This window comes from Erpetoichthys calabaricus, chromosome 7 (genome assembly GCF_900747795.2).
Source record: "Erpetoichthys calabaricus chromosome 7, fErpCal1.3, whole genome shotgun sequence".
NCBI classification, from domain to species: Eukaryota; Metazoa; Chordata; class Cladistia; order Polypteriformes; family Polypteridae; genus Erpetoichthys; species Erpetoichthys calabaricus.
In genome coordinates, this window is record NC_041400.2 from 194534873 (window position 1) to 194554440 (window position 19568).

The 19568-nt window shown below is 42.4% G+C and overlaps 1 protein-coding gene across 2 annotated transcripts in view; it reads right to left on the minus strand.

Moving 5' to 3' along the window:
- Positions 1-19568, minus strand: part of abca1a (ATP-binding cassette, sub-family A (ABC1), member 1A) — a 156567-nt gene continuing 136999 nt past the window's right edge. For both annotated transcript variants that reach the window (XM_051929872.1, XM_028805887.2), the window contains exons 41-50: positions 15562-15691; positions 14824-14944; positions 13431-13493; positions 12255-12361; positions 9341-9482; positions 6537-6671; positions 6259-6362; positions 4363-4455; positions 3775-4018; positions 1-1728 (exon numbers count right to left, since the gene is read on the minus strand). In XM_051929872.1, the coding sequence (XP_051785832.1) occupies positions 1588-1728; positions 3775-4018; positions 4363-4455; positions 6259-6362; positions 6537-6671; positions 9341-9482; positions 12255-12361; positions 13431-13493; positions 14824-14944; positions 15562-15691 (1280 nt within the window). In that variant the 3' untranslated portion in view covers positions 1-1587. The remainder of the gene's footprint in view (positions 1729-3774; positions 4019-4362; positions 4456-6258; positions 6363-6536; positions 6672-9340; positions 9483-12254; positions 12362-13430; positions 13494-14823; positions 14945-15561; positions 15692-19568) is intronic.

Genomic DNA, 19568 nt, shown 5'->3' on the forward strand with positions numbered 1-19568 from the left:
TCAAAATCTGACAAGTTTAATTTTGTAAATAAGTTTGGAGTATTACAGGTAACATTGGACAATTCCATACAGTCTCATAATACTTTGTGTAAACAGTTAACAATCTGAAAAACAATCATGTTCACTGTTTGGGAAAAAAAAGAACAATTAATTTTTTTGGACACAATTTTCTTTATTAGCAAATACTTATATACTTTGTTTATAAAAAGAAATTTAAATAAATTGTTACTAGGAAATACAGTATAAAGTGCTTGGAACGAAGGACCAATAAAAACTACAAAGCTTACCGACATAAAGTATAAAGTTTAGGAAACCATAGTCCCCGTCTTTGTCCCCAGGAGAACCCCAACTACAAAGCATTCCGAGATGCGGCAGCTCCGAGTCCGCCGCTGAGTTTCAGACACAAGAAATGAGACGTGACGCGGCGTGGCAGGCAGACGGGTTGCGTATTTTTATTTCTTTATTCATTCATTTTTTTTTTCCAGCTGCTGGCAGGTGACCTTGGCACTGGTGCTGCATAACAAGTCGTCGCTCCTTAAGGCACCGCTCACAGACAACAGATTCGTACGGCAAACGTCCCGTTCAACCTTTACAAATCTTTTGCCATTGAGAAATTGGAAAATCTTAATACCTGCGACATCGGAACAACGTGCTGACCTGAAGAATGTAAAGGGAAAAAGAAAAAAAAAAAAAAAAGCTCGGCATGGTCCTTCTGGGATCCCTTTGGATGGCAAAAAAAGAAAACCGGCCAGGATAACAGCAGCCGCGTGCAAATTTTTGTGTTTTTTTACGGCTTTGAGGATTCCGAGTGGTTGACGAGAAACTCGGAAATGATTTTTTTTTCTTTTAAATAAAAATTCACGTACAGTCGACGCCGTGAACGCCGACGATTAATAAATAAGTCCTCGTCCGGACCCAACAACCTGGCAGTCTGCGTTTGTGCGCGCGTGGAGTGTGACACATTTACAGTCGGCGGCTACCGAGGAGAGGCTAACGGTCACTAATGCTGGATTGGCTTTTGAGTAAACGGAACAGTAAACAAGAAAATAATAAAAACGAACGAACGATTTGTAAAGACGCCCGCCAACACTCCTCTCGTCATGTGCAATAAATGCGTTCCAACGCCGTCGAACACGTACAGCCTGAACGGTTCAAAACGCTCCAGTCAGCGGTGATGCGGGTGTCCCTGTCATGACACGTGAAAACAGCCGAGCCGTTCATCCAAAAAAAACGCTAAAAAAAATGAAACAATATGCAACAAGACCTAACTCTTCAAGTTTTTTATGTCTTTTTTGCTTTTGACTTTCTAACGATTTAAATGAAATAAGAAACGAGGCACCGCCTCCATACGAGAACAAGTGGAATATTTGCATTGACTTGCATTGGCGTGCATTGAGTATTTTCAGCAGGTTCTTCTACTGATTCCTTTCTTCTCAGTCCATTGCTGTCCCAATATCCCCACCACCCCCCCACCATCCTCTCAAATAAATGGGATTGGAGGGGGAGTGGGAAAAAATTTAAAAAAAAAATAAAGAACCAAAGCCTTGGTGCTTCCCAGTGTTCACTCCAGTGTCTCCAGTTACCAGCTCACACGTTACTCTCTTTTACATTCTCATCTTGTAAGAAAGATTTAAGAAGTGAAATATCTAACACAGCTTCCTTTCTGTGCAGTGAAATGTCTTTTGAGTGGTCTTCATCACTTTGGTCCTTTGCAAAATTTACAAATACCTGCGGAGAAGAAGAAGAAAAAACAAATAAATACAAAATTAAAAAAAACAAACAAAAATCAACCAATCACAGTGCAAGATTTCACTGTCCAACCCAAGTCATTCTTTGTAATGCATTTGGGGGACCAATCAGAGGCCACTCACATTCACACTTGCCCCCACCAGTGGACCAATCAGGTACGTCTCTGGAGATGTAAGACGTGCAAACGTCACATTGGTCACGAGTGGACCCGTTGGGCAGCGGAGTTAACTGCTGTGCCCCCCTGTCAAACACATTTGTAATGTATCACCACTCCGGGACCCCCAGTAGATAGATAGATAGATAGATAGATAGATAGATAGATAGATAGATAGATAGATAGATAGATAGATACTTTATTAATCCCAATGGGAAATTCGCATTCTTCAGCAGCAGCATACTGATACAATAAATAATATTAAATTAAAGAATGATAATAATACAGGTGAAAAAAAAAAAAAACAGACAATAACTATGTATAATGTTAAATATTAACGTTTACCCCCCCTGGTGGGTAAGACACCTTGCAGATGGTATCCCTGTGGCACTTGTTTACATTTTCTTAATACGAGGGACCCTCAAAAAGTTTCCATCTCTTTATTAAGAATTTCAAAAATAAAACAACTCTGATACTAAACTGCAAGGGCAGCAGACAGAACTGGTCACATGACACCCTCAGACACGACCAATCACGACTCCTCCCGCCTTCACCGTGTCCAACGAAAATATAGAAGGGCGGAGACTTTTTTAATGTCCTTCGTAAAATGGTTTTAGATTTTGTATGGTTTCCATCATTTTTGGACCACTGTGTCGGTGTCAGGGGTTTAGGGGGGCAGCTCAAGGAAGCCCCCACAATTTAGGAACGTTCATCATTTTTGGACCCCTGTGTTGGGGGTTTAGGGGGGCAGCTCAAGGAAGCCCCCACAATTTAGGTTTTGTTATTAAAGAACTTTTATCATTTTTGGACCCTTGTGTTGGTGTAAGGGCTTTTTTTTGGGGGGGCAGCTTAAGGTAACCCCAACAGTTGAAATTTTGTTATTATTGTGTTATTCTGTTAGTACTTTATTTGGACCCCTGTGTTTTTTTTTTGGGGGGGCAGCTCAAAGGGGAACCCCACAGTTCAGGTTTTGTTATTAAAGTGTTTTATATTTTGTATAGTTTTTAGTTTCTGGATGTTCCCTATGTTGGTGTTAGTTGTGGGGGGGGGGGGGGGGGGTTGCAGCTCAATGGCACCTCCGCAATTTAAGTTTTCTTATTAATCATTTTTGTGCCCCTGTGTTGGTGTTAGAGGTTTGGGAGGTGGGGGTATGACAGCTCAAGGATGCCTTCATAATTGTTTTATTTTTTGTATAGTCTTCATCATTTTTGGACCCCTGTGTTAGTGTTAGGGATATGGGGAAAAACAGCTCAAAGCCCCCCCCCCCACCATTTACATTTTGTTATTTAAAGCCTTTTATTTCTTGTGTAGTGTTTGAATGATTGTTGGACCCCCGTGTTGGTATTAGGGGTTGGTTAGCCCCCCCCAGTTTAGATTTTGTTATTTAAAGCTGTTGATTTCTTGTGTAGTGTTTTATCATTTTTGGACTCTTGTGTTAGGGGTTTTTGGGTGGGGGGGTCAGTTCAGGGAGCCCCCCCAGTTTAGATTTTCTTATTTAAAGCCGTTGATTTCTTGTGCAGTGTTTTATCATTTTTGGACTCTTGTGTTAGGGGTTTTTGGGTGGGGGGGTCAGTTCAGGGAGCCCCCCCAGTTTAGATTTTCTTATTTAAAGCCGTTGATTTCTTGTGTAGTGTTTTATCATTTTTGGACTCTTGTGTTAGGGGTTTTTGGGTGGGGGGGTCAGTTCAGGGAGCCCCCCCACCAATTTAGATTTTCTTATTTAAAGCCGTTGATTTCTTGTGTTGTGTTTTATCATTTCTGGACTCTTGTGTTGGGGGGGGGCAGCTTTTTTTTTTTTTCTTTTTCAAAAAAGCAGGCAAGCGGTGACACAAAGCAGAGTGAAGCGAGAGAGAGACAGAGAGACGTCTTACTTGGTCAAGAGTGGTCTGTGACACGGAGTAGTCTTCTATCCTGAGCTGCTCCTTGTTTTTGGAGAGGATGCTAAATATGGTGGCCAGAGACGAGAGGGAGGACGGCAGCTGATACTGCAGCATGTTCCGGTGTTTCTCCTTCAGCACGCTGCCGGGAAGCTCACTCTCTATGAACTCCATCACCGGCGTCAGATTAGGGTTTGGACCCGCCACTCGCAAGATGATGGTGTATCCATCGCCGAACCTGGAAAGAAGAAGAAGGAGGAGGAGAAGGGTGATGAATTACAGCGAGAGTGCAGGCCTTACTGTGTCTTCACGTCTTCTGCTGTCCCGATTCCCAGTGTCACTCATGCACTGCCCTCGTGTACCTTATTGATTTTTTATTTTAGCGTTTGCTAATGCACTGCTAGGCTCTCCAAGAGCCATTTTGTTTGGGCATATAGTGACACCCTCTACGGAAAATAAGGACCAACTTAGCTGTCCTCATTTGTTATTAAAATCAAGATAAAACGGTGAGACAATGGGGGGGGTCTGTACCTTGAGTAGTGAGAAAAGCGCTATATAAATGTAAAGAATTATTATTATTACCTGTTCTTCAGGTGCTGCACGCTGCCCAAGCATCTAAACCTGCCGTTCACCATGATTGCCATCCGGGTGCAGAGTGCTTCACATTCTTCCATACTGCAAATAGCAAAAAAATAAATAAAGGTGTTCATTAAAATATGGCTCCTTAAAATACAAAATCAGACCACAGCCTGACAAAATGGACGCCAGTCCCGGTTTACTACACTTTAGGCCCGAGATGGCAGTGAAAGACATCCAAGTTGTACGGAGGCCATAGAAATATAAAGCAGCACACAAGCACAGGAAGGCGGGAACGAAAGGGTTAATTCCCAGTGGCGGTAAAGATGGCTGACTGACAGCGCGGCCCACCAATCAGAGGCTGGTGTGTTAATTCCAAGGGAGCCACATGTCTGAGTGACTGGCACTGAGGAGGCCGTTTCAGTTACGTCCACACCGCTACCTATCTGTTTAAAAAATAAAAGCTGACATTATTCTCCTCCGTGTTCACCTTTTAGTCCACACATCCCCGGGGTCTTTAAATCCCCCCCCCCCCCCCCCGTCATCACAGACTTTAGAGAAAGCTCTCCAGAGTCTTAGAGGAGGAGAGAAGGAAGACAAAACTGAGTGCCATTATGAACAACGCTGCACATCCTCTCAGCGACACCGCAACACTGAGGACTTTCAGCCAACAAATCATTGGGCAAAAGTGGGTCAAGAAATGTGACTGGGGGGGGGGGGGGCTCCTTCACACCAACACTGATACGGTGTCGATGGGTGAACAGGAGGAGTTTTGTAAAAATGCAGGCTCCGATTGGCTTGTGCGGATCACATGACTTGCCTTCTGATTGGACCCTGCACCCTCTTTCATGTTCTTGGCCACTTTGCACACCTTGCAGAATTCATTGTGCCATCAGGAGCTCCATCACCAATGAAGAGAACTGTGCCAGGCAGCCATACATGCCCAAGCCATAAGACCCCCCCAGCAGCGCCATGTTTAACAGATGAGGTGGTGTGCTTTGGATCTCGGGCATTTCCTTCACATCGTCACTCTAATGAGGTTCATCTTTGTCTCATTGGTCCTCAAGACCTTTTCCCAGAATTCTGCAGGCTCTTTGACGTCCTTTTTCACAAACTGTTCTGCTGATAGTCGTCTCTGACACACACATCGGCCCCCCTCCTGAAGTCTGTTTCTGATCTGCTGGACAGGCGTCTGGGGGCTTTTTCTTCTGCCAGCAGCAGCGGAGGTCTTCCTTGGCCCACCAGTCCCTTTGTGATTCCTGAGCCCACCAGTGTCTTTTCTTTCTTCTTCCTGGTATTCAGTTGATTTCGTTCATCCTCAGGTCTTATTGACGTCTCTGATGGTCTGATTCTCGTGTTTCAGCCTCACGATGGCTTCTATGACTTTCATTGGCACAGCTCTCGTCCTCATGTTGAACAATGGTGACAACAGTGATGCCAGTGGCAAGACCCGGCCCTGGAGTGGAACCTGTCGGTGTTGTCAAAGCAGGCGTGGAAGGCATTCTCAGGAACAGGTGGCGATGTCTTCCATCTGTTCGTTGGCTTCAAAGGTGTGCCAGGCAATGTGCCAAGGCTTTATACTGTTCCTCTACGTCCAGGACCCCCTTAGCAATTCCCAAACAAGGACGCAATTCTGGGCTGACTTAACAGATAGTCTGACTGCGCATGGCGTCCATTTGTCCCAGTCTGTCTGTCTTTCTGTCATATGGCTTGCTTGGCAGTGCGTCGTGTCTGCTGTACCACGTGTGAGTAACAAGATCAGGCTTTTATAAGACAGATTGGCACAGAGCACAGTGACATATCAAACTTATGCTTACACCTTCCCTGTCATCATTCTGTGTGTCCACCAGCCTCCCACATCCCCCAGTTCTTGTGGATGGAGGTGTCATGGAGGGTCTTTACCTGTGCGAGGTGAGCACCACGGAGCGGCCTTCTTTGATGATGCTGAGGATGGTGTTCCACAAGGCCCTGCGAGCTTTCGGATCCATTCCGGTCGTTGGTTCATCCTGAAACAGACAAAGCCAGTCAACAGCTGCTGGTTTTCAACGGGGGGGCTTTGACTGAACCGGCAACACATACTGGATACATTTCAGTCATTGCTGAAATATCAAGCTGTGCAAGAATTGGATTAGAGATTAGGGAGAGTATGGGGTGGGGGGGGGGGATCCTCTGATACTGACCAAAAACACAACGGGTGGTCCTCCAATCAGAGCGATGGCGGTAGACAGCTTGCGCCTGTTCCCTCCACTGTAATTGGCAGCATTCCTGTCCATGTACTTTATGAGCCCAAGCTTGCGGATTCCCCACTCAGCAATCTGACAGGAAAGAAAAACATTTCGTTACCCAAAACTGCCCCCCCCTCGCCCACGCCACAAACCGCCGCTTAAGCAACTCAGAGATCTGGGACAAAGATTTCCGCTTTCTCTTATCGTCTTCTCAAAAAGGGTTTCACTTCCTTCCCTGATGGCTCGATTGCTTGACCTCGTTTTGGGATGATTTCTATGCTCTATGCTGCCAGGGCTCAGAATCTCTTAAACATCTGAAAACTGTCTAAGTATGCAATTTCTAAATCTGCCCGAATGAAAGTAAATGAGTTCATGTTAATAAAATGAGATAGAGGCCTGTTGATTTCAAGCTGGTCACACAAGTACTGTAAGACACTTGCCAACCCAGCTCATACAATACTGGTAAAACCAACAAAAATCATAAGGGCAGTCCAGCTCTAATAACACTCCACAAAGGTCCTGCATCTGCTTTATTGGAAATGAGTTGAAATCAAAGTAATCAGCATAGACCCAAGCATTAAAGTTTGTGGTGCCTCATCTATTGGAATGGATTTTATAAAGCATGTAATAATAAAATGCATTGCATTTGTCACTCCAACAGATGGTGCATTATAAACATTTGTAAGAATAAAATGCTTTACATTTTTCATTCCAACATTCCAACAGATGGTGCATCGTAAACACTTGTACGAATAAAATGCTTTACATTTTTCATTCCAACAGATGGCGCATAACAGACATTTGTAGTAATAAAATACATTACCGTTTACATTCCAACAGATGGTGCATCACAACTATTTGTAAGAATAAAATGCTTTGCATTTTTTATTCCAACAGAGGGTGCATCGTAAACACTTGTATGAATAAAATGCTTTACATTTTTCATTCCAACAGATGGCGCATCACAAACATTTGTAAGAATGAAATGCATTACATTTCTCATTCCAACAGATTGCACATCACACACATTTGTAAGAATAAAATGAATTACATTTCTGCATTGCAACTGATGGCGCATCAGTTATATGTCGTTTGGTATGGGATTTATAAAAGCAGCACTAAGGTTTGTGATGTGCCATCTGATGGATAACAGAGACACAGTAGTAATAAAATGCATTGCATTTGTCACTCCAACTGATGTCGCATCGTAAACACTTGTAAGACTAAAATGCTTTATATTTTTCATTCCAACAGATGGCGCATCACGAACATTTGTAATAATAAAATACACTGCCTTTCGCATTTTAACAGATGATGCATCACAAACACTTGTTAGAATAAAATGCATTACATTTTTCATTCCAACAGATGGCGCATCAAACACATTTGTAAGAATAAAATGTATTACATTTCTGATTGCAACTGATGGCGCATCAGTTATATGTTGTTTGTTATGGGATTTATAAAAGCAGCACTAATGTTTGTGATGCGCCATTTGATGGATAACAGAGACACAGTAGTAATAAAATGCATTGCATTTGTCACTCCAACTGATGTCGCATCGTAAACACTTGTAAGACTAAAATGCTTTACATTTTTCATTCCAACAGATGGAGCAAACAGATGGCACATCCCACATATATGAAAGAATCAAATGCATTACATTTCTGATTGCAACTGATGGCGTGTCACAAACACTTTTAAGAATAAAATGATTTTCATTTTTCAGTCCAACAGATGGCGCAACACAGACATTTGTAGTAATAAAATACATTACCTTTCGCATTCCAACAGATGGTGCATCACAAACATTTGGAAGAATGAAATGCATTACATTTCTCATTCCAACAGATGGCGCAAACAGATGGCACATTACACACATTTGTAAGGATAAAGGATTGCAACTGATGGCGCATCTGTTATATGTCATTTGGCATGGGATTTGTAAAAGCAGCGTTAATGTTTGTGATGTGCCACCTGATGGACAACAGAGACATAGTAGTAATAAAGTGCACCACATTTTTCATTCCAACACATGGAGCATCATAATCATTTGTAGTAATAAAATACATTGCCTTTCACATTTCAACAGATGGAGCAACACACACATTTGTAAGAATAAAATGCATTACATTTCTGACTGCACATCTGTTATTTGCCATTTGGTATGGGACATTGAATTTTCCATTCCAACAGATGGTGCATGTTATGTGCCATTTGGTGAGGGACATTACATTTTCCAATTCAACAGATGGCACATTCGTTATATGCCATTTGGTATGAGATTCATAAAAGCAGCGCCAATGATAGTAATTTGCCACCTTTTGAATATCTAACTGAGACGTAGTAATAAAATGCATGGAATTTTTCATTCCAAGAGATGGCGCAGCTGCTATATGCCATGTGTTATGGGACACTGCATGTGTCATTCCAACAGATGGTACATCAATTATATGCCATTTGTTGTGGAACATTATATTTGCCATTCCAACATATGGTGCATCTGTTAAATGCTATTTGTTATGGGACTTTGCATTTTCCATTCCAACAGATGCCGCATGTTATATGCCATTTGGTGTGGGACTGCACCTTTTCCATTCCAACAGATGGCACATCTGTTAGATGCCATTTGATATGAGATTCATGAAAGCAGTGCTAATGCTAGTCATGTGCCACAGAGACAATGCAGCTGGATGGACACACTGACACTTGGCTTTTCATGAAGGTGGACTGAGTGCCTGCAGTGTTGAGCACCTTACCTTACAAACTTCTTTTTCTGGAACACCACGCAGTATGGCATAAAACTCCAGGTGCTCCCTCCCAGTAAGCAGCTCGTTGATCGCATCAAACTGCGGACAGTACCCCATGCTTTGGTGGACTTCATGAATCTGTGAGAGGACACTGCACACAAAAACAGAAAACATTCAATTTTAAAATAAGCGTTTTATTTTCTTCAACTGAACTGATGACCAGACTCAACTCTGCACTCCTTCATCAATCCTTTGACTAAAAACCTAACAATTTACAATTCAGATTACGAAACACAAGAATCAAACCATCAGAGATGTCAGTAAAACCGGAGGATGACCAAAATCAACTGTCTGGGATATCAGGATGAAGAAAGAACACACGGGTGGGCTCAAAAATCACAAAGGGACTGGTGGGCCAAGGAAGACCACCAATGCTGACGACAGAAGAATCCTCACTGTGGTCAAGAAAAAGACCCCTATGCCTGTCCGACAGACCAGAAACAGACTTCAGGGGGCAGAAGACTTCATGAACAGAAACACAGAGGGGGCCACACAGCAAGATGGACACCACAAAAACAGGATGGCAGTTTGTGACAAAGGACGTCAAAGAGCCTGCAGAATTCTGGGAAAAGGTCTTGTGGGCCGATGAGACAAAGATGAACCTCATCAGAGTGATGGTGAAGATGACAAGGAACTGCCCGAGACCCAGAGCAGACCACCTCATCTGTTAAACATGGCGGTGCTGGGGGTGTAATGACTTAAGCATGTATGGCTGCCACAGGTCCTGGCACACTTCTCTTCTTTGATGACAGCAGTGGCACAATGACAGAATTACTCGATCTGCTCAAGTTCCAGTATGTGCCCCCAAACATCCAAGAAGAAGATAATGAGACAAACACACTGCTGAGGCCACACAGGAGCTCTCCAAAGTTAGAAAACAGAAAATTCTGGAATGGTCAAGCCAGTCACCCGATTTTAATCCAACTGAGCAGGCCTTCCATATGCTGAAGAGAAAACTTAAGGGGGACAAGCCTCCCCAAAACGAGCAGGAGCTGTAGATGGCCACATGAGAGGCCTGGCAAAGCATCACCAGGGAAGACCCTCAACACCTGCTGATGTCTGTGAATGGCAGACGTCAAGCAGTCATTGCATGCTGGGATATGCGACAAAGTGCTAAATGTGACAACGGCTGTAACAGATCTGCCATTGCTGTGTCACAAACAATATGGTGCCAACCCCTGAAATTGGGGGGACCATCTAGAAAAAAATGTGGTGTGACCAAAATGTCTGCAAATCCCCTTAAAGTAAAGTCTGTAAGGTGCACTTTAATCACGACATCTGAATTACTTGACTTGTAATTTTAAACGGTGGCGCAGAGGGGGAAATCAAGGAAAAGGGGGACTTTGTCCTAAACATTATGGAGGGCTCTGTATCGGTCTTTATAATCCCAGGTGCCATATTACTGACATGGGTTGATCAACTTAACATTTTTTCCATTCCTTGTGGGTCCTGCTAGTGCCTTTCACCACACAGGATGCTGCTTGTCCCACTCTAAGGGAAGACGGCAAAGCGTTCGTTTTTATTCCATCCTCATCCCCATTATTGAAATGCTGTGCTGCAAAGACTGTGACTGCACTGCAGACGATGGGTTAAACAGGACAGAAGTGGGGAATTTATGGAATAACATCTTTACACTGGCAGCAGGCTCTTTTCAACTGTATGTCGGCTAATCAAAAGAAAAAAATAAATAGAAAAAAAAAACAAATAAAAAAATAAATAAGACAAAAATAATAAGATAAAACAATAATAAAATAAAAATAAAATAAATACATTTAAAAAATAAAATAAATAATGAGATAAATAAAAATAACAATAAAATAAATAATAAAATAAAATAATAAATAAATAATAAAAATAAATAAATAACTAAATAAATAAATAATAAAATAAAACTAAAATAGTAAATAATAAAAAATAAAATAAAAATATAAGATAAAAAATAATAAACAAATAATAAAATTAAATTAAAATAGTAAATAATAAATTAAAAAAATAAATAGATAAGATAAAAAATAAATAAAATAAAAAATAAAAAATGAAGAAAAATAAAATAATAAAATTAAAAAATAAATAAATAAATACTAAAAAATAAAATAAATGAAATAAAAAAGAAATAAAATAATAATAAGATAAAAATAAATATATAATAAAATAAATAAATAAAAATAAAAAATAAATAAATAATAAATAATAAAATAAAACTAAAATAGTAAATAATAAAAAAATAAAATAAAAAGATAAAAAATAATAAACAAATAATAAAATAAAATAAAATTAAAATAGTAAATAATAAATGAAAAAAATAAATAGATAAGATAAAAATAAATAAAATAAAAAATAAAAATAATTAATAAAATAATAAAAAAAGAATAATAAAATAAAAAATAAATAAACAATAAGATAAAAATAAATAAATAAAATTAAAAAATAAATAAATAAATAGTAATAAAAAAAATACTAAAAAATAAAATAAATGAAATAAAAAAGAAATAAATAAAATAATAAGATAAAAATAAATATATAATAAAATAAATAAATAAAAATAAAAATTATGAAAAATAAAGAATGAAATAATAAAATAAAAAATAAAATTAAAAAATAAATAGTAATAAAATAAAAATAAATAATAAAATAAAATAATAAATAAATAATAGTAAAATAAAAAATAGAAAATAAAAATAAAAATAAATCAATAAAAAGACACGCATAATATGATACACTTGATCTATTCTTCTTCTTCTCCTTCCATGTGCTTTTGTAGCACAACTTAAAGGAGCGGAGCTCGTGGCGACCAAGTCCTTCAAATCAATGTGACACCAGTAGGGGGTCTCTGTGCCCCCGAGTGTGACAATTAGAGTCTCACCTCTTGCTGTTTAAGAAGGCCTCTCCCGCTGTGATGTCCGTGTCTCCGGTCAGCATTTTGAAAGTGGTTGTCTTCCCAGCACCGTTGACACCAAGAAGTCCAAAGCACTGCAAAAGAAAAGAAAGTAAAGAGAACCTCATTGGGCTTACGTGACATTTCCAAAATTCAGACACCATTTTCATAACCCTTAGGCCTGTCATTCCACAAAGAACTGACCGCAAGTGTGTGAAAACGTAATTAAGGTCCAAACACACAGTGTATGTGATAAGAGGTCTGTGGCTGGTGCGAGTGCACATAACCCTCTGGGGTTGATTGGGCTGCTTGGCCGAGTGCTCATTTTACGTCAGTCGGGTGTCTCATTCACACCTCGGCGGAGGACAGCAGCCGCACTCATTCAGGGTTATAAAAGGAGCCGAAGGCCACAAAGGGATCAGAAAAAGGGAGGACCCCAAGTTCAGCGCAGTGTCGGGTGCCTGAGAGTCTTCTGGAGAGAGTGGGCAGAGAGGTCGGCAGCCCCGAGGAAGAAGGAACGATTGGCGCTCTACGGGGGGGATTGATACCCGGCAATTAATTGGAGGAGCGAGTACGATGGCAGTGGAGTCCTCTTTAGGGACGCCTGGAGAGATGAGCTGGACAGACGGGAGGACAGCCGACTCCAATGGAGGACCACAGCTGCTGGTGTCTGCACCGGCTGAGCAAGCCATGGGGTGAGCTTGGGAGAAAGCGAATCAGGGACCGGACGACTTGAGTTATTTATTCTGGTTTAACCAAACACAAACCCCTAAACCCTGAGATTATTTATGGAATCTGAACTCACGGACCGTTCACCGATTTTATTGGATTATTCGTTTATGGAGGATCTTTTTGTTTGGTTTAAATACAAGCACTTGACGCCCATTTGCACCAACCCCTAGCTGACCAGATGTGTGTGTGTGTGTGTCAGTCCTCATTTGCCCGACTCATCTTGGATTTACGATTATCGACAGTTCCGGGTTCAAGAAGTGACCAGGAAGTGTGGAGCTGACCCGGACGGTCACCACACACTCTCCAGATATTTTCTCCTCCCTCGGATGTGACAGCACCACTAAGCATACATCGCCGTCAGGTAGAAGTTGAACCCGTGGCGCACTCTCGGCTGTAATGTCTTTACCATTTCACTTTTAGATTTCTTCTTACCTCTCCTGGTGGAATTCCAACACAAAGTCTATCCACTGCGGGCTTGCGCTTCATTCTGTACACCTAAAAAAGAAATCCAGAGTAACAGTAAGAGGGGGCGGGGGGGCGTGCTGGAGCTGATCCCACCTACCATGAGGAGCAAACGTACCCACCAGACAATGAAACAGCTTGGCATCCCAGTTGGCAACCCCCCAGGTAGTCACGTGGTCCACAACCAGGAAATTACTCTCTATCTGCCACAGCCAGGTGTCATGTGGGTGTCCCCTTGGTCCTGTGAGCCGGACCACCCTCGGGTAATCGCGCCACCTGACTGACGCTTCCTCACAATGCAGGTCATGTGCCTCATTCGGGACCCCATGAGCAACACAAAGTCATGTCAGTGGTACCCAAGAGTACTGAAGGGGTCCAGTCTTCATCTCGGGTCACTGGGTAGCGTCCATGACTCGCATACACAGCCCCTTTAACTTGGTCAAATTTGGCATAGTTGCTCTCTGGGATCATACAGACAAAATAAGTAAGACCCCAAAATAACAACCCAAAATTCTGGCTCTGGGGGTCCCCTGTGCTTTTTTTTATTCTGTGTGATACAACAAGTTTAAATAGAAGCTTAAATACCTTGGGGGTCTTATTCACACGTGAGGGGAACAGGGATGGGGGCAGCGAGCGTAGTTACGAGCTCACTATATCCATACTGAGGAAGAAGAAGGAGCCGAGTCAGAAGGCAAAGCTCTCGATTTACCAGTTGATCTACAACCCTCAACTGTGGTCATGAGCTTTGGGGTGATGACTGATAGAATGACCTCAGGGGGCACAAGTGGGCAAAAATGAGCCTCTTCCACCGGGTGGGTGGGCTCTCATTTAGTGACAGGGTGAGAAGTGCGGAGTGGAGCCACTGACCCTCTGGAACGAGAGGGGCCCATCAAGGCGGTTGGGGCATCTGATATGGATGCCACCCTGTGGAGGTTTTAATAATAATAATAATTCATTACATTTATATAGCGCTTTTCTCAGTACTCAAAGCGCTATCCACACAGAGAGGAACCGGGAAGCGAACCCACAATCTTCCACAGTCTCCTTACTGCAAAGCAGCAGCACTACCACTGCGCCACCTGTGAGGATGGGCACTACCAGCTTGGCGGAGACCCAGTGCTTGCTGGGAGGGCCCTGAGAACGCCTTGGGCTCCCACAGTATGAGTCGGGGAAAGGGACGCATGGGCCTCACTGCCAAGACCCAACTTTGGTTAAGCGATAGAAAATGAATGAATGTGTGAGCCCCCTGCTGGCACAGACCTGGAATTACATGCTTTGTTCGCTTCAGATGGATGTCTTCTTCTGCAGTGCAGGTGGCATGGCTGCGTTATTTATTTAAATGTGAAGAAACCTAAAGACCCACCTTTGTCAGCTCTCTGACTTCGAGAATGTCACTCTGGCCTCCACCGCCTAATATTCTCTGCCGCTCTTTGGCCACGTCTTCGTCTTCATCGTTGATGGGCGGAAGTTTGGCGGACACATGTCTGTCAAAATAAAAAAAAAAAAAAAAAAAGTGCACGCGGGGTTAATTATGCAGCGTCCGGGTGTGAAGTCGGCCATTTTGAAATTTTGTCATTTTGCAGTTTCATTCAACTATGTCCAGACCAGGGGTCTCAGGGGATGTTGTGGGGGGGGGGGGGGGCTGCTGGAGCTGATCCCACCTACCATAAGGAGCAAAGCGGGACACACACACACACAGGGGCCAATTTAGGACCACCGATTCATCTAACCTGTATGGCAGGACCTAACCCAGCACAGGGTGGTGCCAGTCCATCACAGGATGGACACACACACACCACACACACATGGGCCAATTTAGGACCACCGATTCACCCAAACTGCATGTGTTGGGATGGCAGGTGCAAACCCCACGCAGACACGGGGAGAACATGCCCACTCCACATGGGATGCGGACCCCGGCCTCCTTTACTGCGAGGCGGCAGCCTTACCACCGTGACACCAGGAATAAGATTTAACATTCTAATGTGCCAGGCCCACGTCAAACCGACTGCATTCTGGGTACGAGAAAACCCCTCAGGGTTTATTCCGCGTCCGCCGTGTGCCCTTTGCCAGGTTACGCACTTGTAAGCAGATCGCCTACCTTGGCTTGATGAAGAATCTGTACTGGATCAGCAGCGTAATAAGGAAGAAGACAACCCCCTCTATGGCCATGGCAAACAGGTTTCTGCCAACCATGTCCCAGGACAGCGGAGAGACGAAGCGATTCTCCCCTAAAAAAAAAAAAAAGGGTGGGATTTAGATTAATTGTATAAACAAATCAATATTTAAGTCAAGTCAAACTTTATTAATAAAGCACATTCAAAAGAGCCAAAATTGAACTAAAGTGCTGAACAAAAGAAGCTAAAAGCAACCATTAAAAAATACAGAGACTGAAAGTGCCAGGCAGGATTATCGGAGGTCCCGGCAGGGATGAGTATGGGACGCTTACCCGGATGGGAGGACAAGATAAGGGAGCAGTGGGAGATGGCTCCTAATTTGGTACATTTTTATCCACCATCCACTAGATGGAAGCATCCCATGTGGAGCCCTGCAGGGCATGATGGGAGTTGTAGTGTAGTGCTGTATTCCATGGGGGCCACCAGGGGGCGCTGCAGGGATTCACAATCCCTTCTTTTCAGGACCGTCACCTGACCCAGAGCTGCTTCCTTTGGGCTGTGCCCTGGCACTGTTAGTACCCCTGGGTCTGACATAACAGGAAGCCATCCAGCCCCCCCGCAGTAGGAGTCGGGAATAAGGAAGACAACACTCGCTGGCGGGAGGTGAATGGTGAAAGAGAAGGAAGGAAAGAAGAAGTGTGTGTGTGTGGAACTGCGTTTGCATGTCGTGTCAAGAAACCTTTGTGAGGTACTGGCAACATAAAAATCCTTCTGTTTTGAACTTGTGACTGTCATCATGGTGGTTTGGGGCTCGGTGGTGCCCCCTATCTGTCACAACACACAAAACAAAATCACAGTCATGACAAACCGTACATAACAGATCTACTCAAAATACGACACGCACACTCATATAAAGCAGCCATGAGACCTGCACTTCAGAAGAGGTCAGCCACCTGAAGGTAAGGGTGTTTGGGCCCGGCCAGCACTTGGGTGGGAAACCACTTAGGAAAAGCGTGGCTTCCCTGCCATAAGAGGTGTTGGTGAGGCCAGCAGGGGGCGCTTACCTTGTGGTCTGTGAGTGGATCCCAATGCCCCAGTGTAGTGACGGGTACACTGTGCTGTTAAAATGGCGCCATCATTCGGATGAGATGTAAAAATGACATCCTGATTCTCTGTGGCCATTCAAGACCCCTGGACATCCTTCACAGAGTGTATCTCGATGTCCCGGCTAAACTGCCCTCCATGAAAGGCTCCCTAATCACACCCCCTGTCTCTTAGCTGGCTAAACTGTCTCTCATCCCTTCACCACTTAACAGCTAAAGTGTGGTGAGCGGACTGGCACTAACATGGCTGCCGTCACATCATCCAGGTGGGCACTGCCCATTAGTGGTGGTTGAAGTGGCACCCCACTCACAATGAAAAGTGCTTTAAGTAATAAAAATAATAATAATACATTTTATTTATGTAGCGCCTTTCCCATGCTAACGGTGCTTAGTGAGAAAAGCGCCATATAAATGTAGACACATAATATTATCATTATTATTATAATTATTATATTATTATACAATTATTATTATTATAATTATTATTATCATCAGCATTATTATTATTGTTATTATTATTATCATTATGGTTATTTTTATAATTATTGCTATTATTATTATTTTAAAATTATTGTTATTATCATCATTATTATTTTTACAATTATTGTTATTATTATTACAAGTATCATCATTATAATTATTATTATTATTATCATTATTATTATAATTATTATTATCATTATTTATTATTATTGTTATAATTATTATCATCATCATCATTAATGTTATTATTATTATCATTATTTATTATTATTATTGTTATAATAATTATTATTATTATCATCATTATCATAACTATTATTATCATTATTTATTATTATTGTTATAATTATTATCATCATCATCATTAATGTTATTATTATTATCATTATTTATTATTATTATTGTTATAATAATTATTATTATTATCATCAGCATTATTGTTATTATATTTTAAAATTATTGCTATTATAATTATTATTATCATCATCATCATTAATGTTATTATTATCATTATTTTAATAATTATTATTATCATATTATTTATCCTATCCATTATCCAACCCGCTATATCCCAACTACAGGGTCACGGGGGTCTGCTGGAGCCAATCCCAGCTAACACAGGGCGCAAGGCAGGAAACAAACCCCGGGCAGGGTGCCAGCCCACCACAGGGCACACACACACCAAGCACACATTAAGGACAATTTAGGATTGCCAATCCACCTCCCCTGCATGTTTTTGGACTGTGGGAGGAAACCCACGCAGACACGGGGAGAACATGCAAACTCCACGCAGGGAGGACCAGGGAAGCAAACCCGGCGCTACCCACTGCGCCACCATGCCACCCCATCATCATATTATTATCTTTATTTATTATTATTATTGTTATAATTATTATCATCATCATCATTATTATTGTTGTTATTATCATCATATTATCTTATTTATTATTATTATAATTATTGTTATAATAATAATAATCATCATCATTATTATTACATGAAGCAACACATACAAACTTAATATTTAACTTCTCACTGGGTCAGAGGTCAGCAGTCTCCGGTGGCTCATCGCCCTGCACTGTCATTTCCCCAGGTTTTCATCTTTCTCTTATCTTTTTGTCACTTTAAGCCTTTGTCTCGCTGGTCATTTCCCAGTATGGCTTGTCTGAAGCCCCTAATCTGATATCTGCATTTGTTTCGTTTATTTCACAGAAACTGTTATCAGGGATTCGAGATTTATGTCGTGTCCCTTCCATCACCATTTCCTTGTTGTCAGAATTCGGCCATTCCGTGGTCTGCTGTTATCTAAGAGTCGGCACCATTCGAGTGTTTGTTCAGAGCCTTACTAAGCCCAGCTTCTCGCACGCCATCAGCGTTGCTGTTTAGACCCCCAGGTTCTTGACTTCTGCTTTCTGCGGTGGTTTAGCGGTTTGGTTCAGATGAACGTCAGGACTGATTTTTTTGGTTTCGCTTCTCTGCTTGGCTTGCATTTCCTCCTCCTGCTCATCTCCTTCAACTTGGCAGCCATTCCTGTGCCAGGACAACATCGTCGAATTCCTCCTGTGGCCTTAACATGAAAACAGCAGACGCACGAGTCCCCTGGGATAAAAAATGAATTTACAATTTGGAAGGCCCGCTTACTGAGATGGGAACGACTGGCACACATTTACGCTTCAGGCTTCTTATGATACCTGCACTTATAAATGGCTGTGGCATCATACAGCGTTGCTCAACCACTGGGTCATAGTGATGGTGGGGTCTCCAGTGACTCACTGGTTGCCATTTTTGTTTATGGTAGTCGGGTAGGGCAGTGGGCCACAGTGGGTCACCTAACTGATTTGTCATCACAACTGATATAGTTCTCCAGTTGAACCAATGAAGGAGCCCCCCTCGGCCCACTCTGACTATCACGGACGAGGACTGGGGGGGTTGCATGGGAAATACTGGGTGGGTGGAGAAACACTGGCATCGTATCCCAAGCAGTGATTGTTTTTCATTAGGAGTTACTGGGGTGCTGGACGAGAAGAGGACATTCGGCCCACCAAACTTTGCCAGTCCTGCCTACTCAGTTCTTCCATAATACCATTTAAAAGCTCCATAAGTCCTCCTGTCCACCACACGACTTGGCCGCTTGTTCCACGTGCCTGTGGTCCCGTCTGTAAAGTAAAACATCCTAAATGTAAAATTTGTTTGGGCAAATCAGATTTGACACCTGAGTGCCAGAGGATCGCCTTCGGGGCTCAAATGTGGTATGCAGTACCACTCAGAAACAAGAAGGGGGCGCCGTCTTGTCTCCTCCCCCCCACAAAGCGCCCAATGAGTGCAGCTGAGCTAGAGAAGCCCCGCCCCTCCCGGTCCAGACGATATAACAGCTAGGGGGTTGTGTTTTGGACCCGAATACCCAG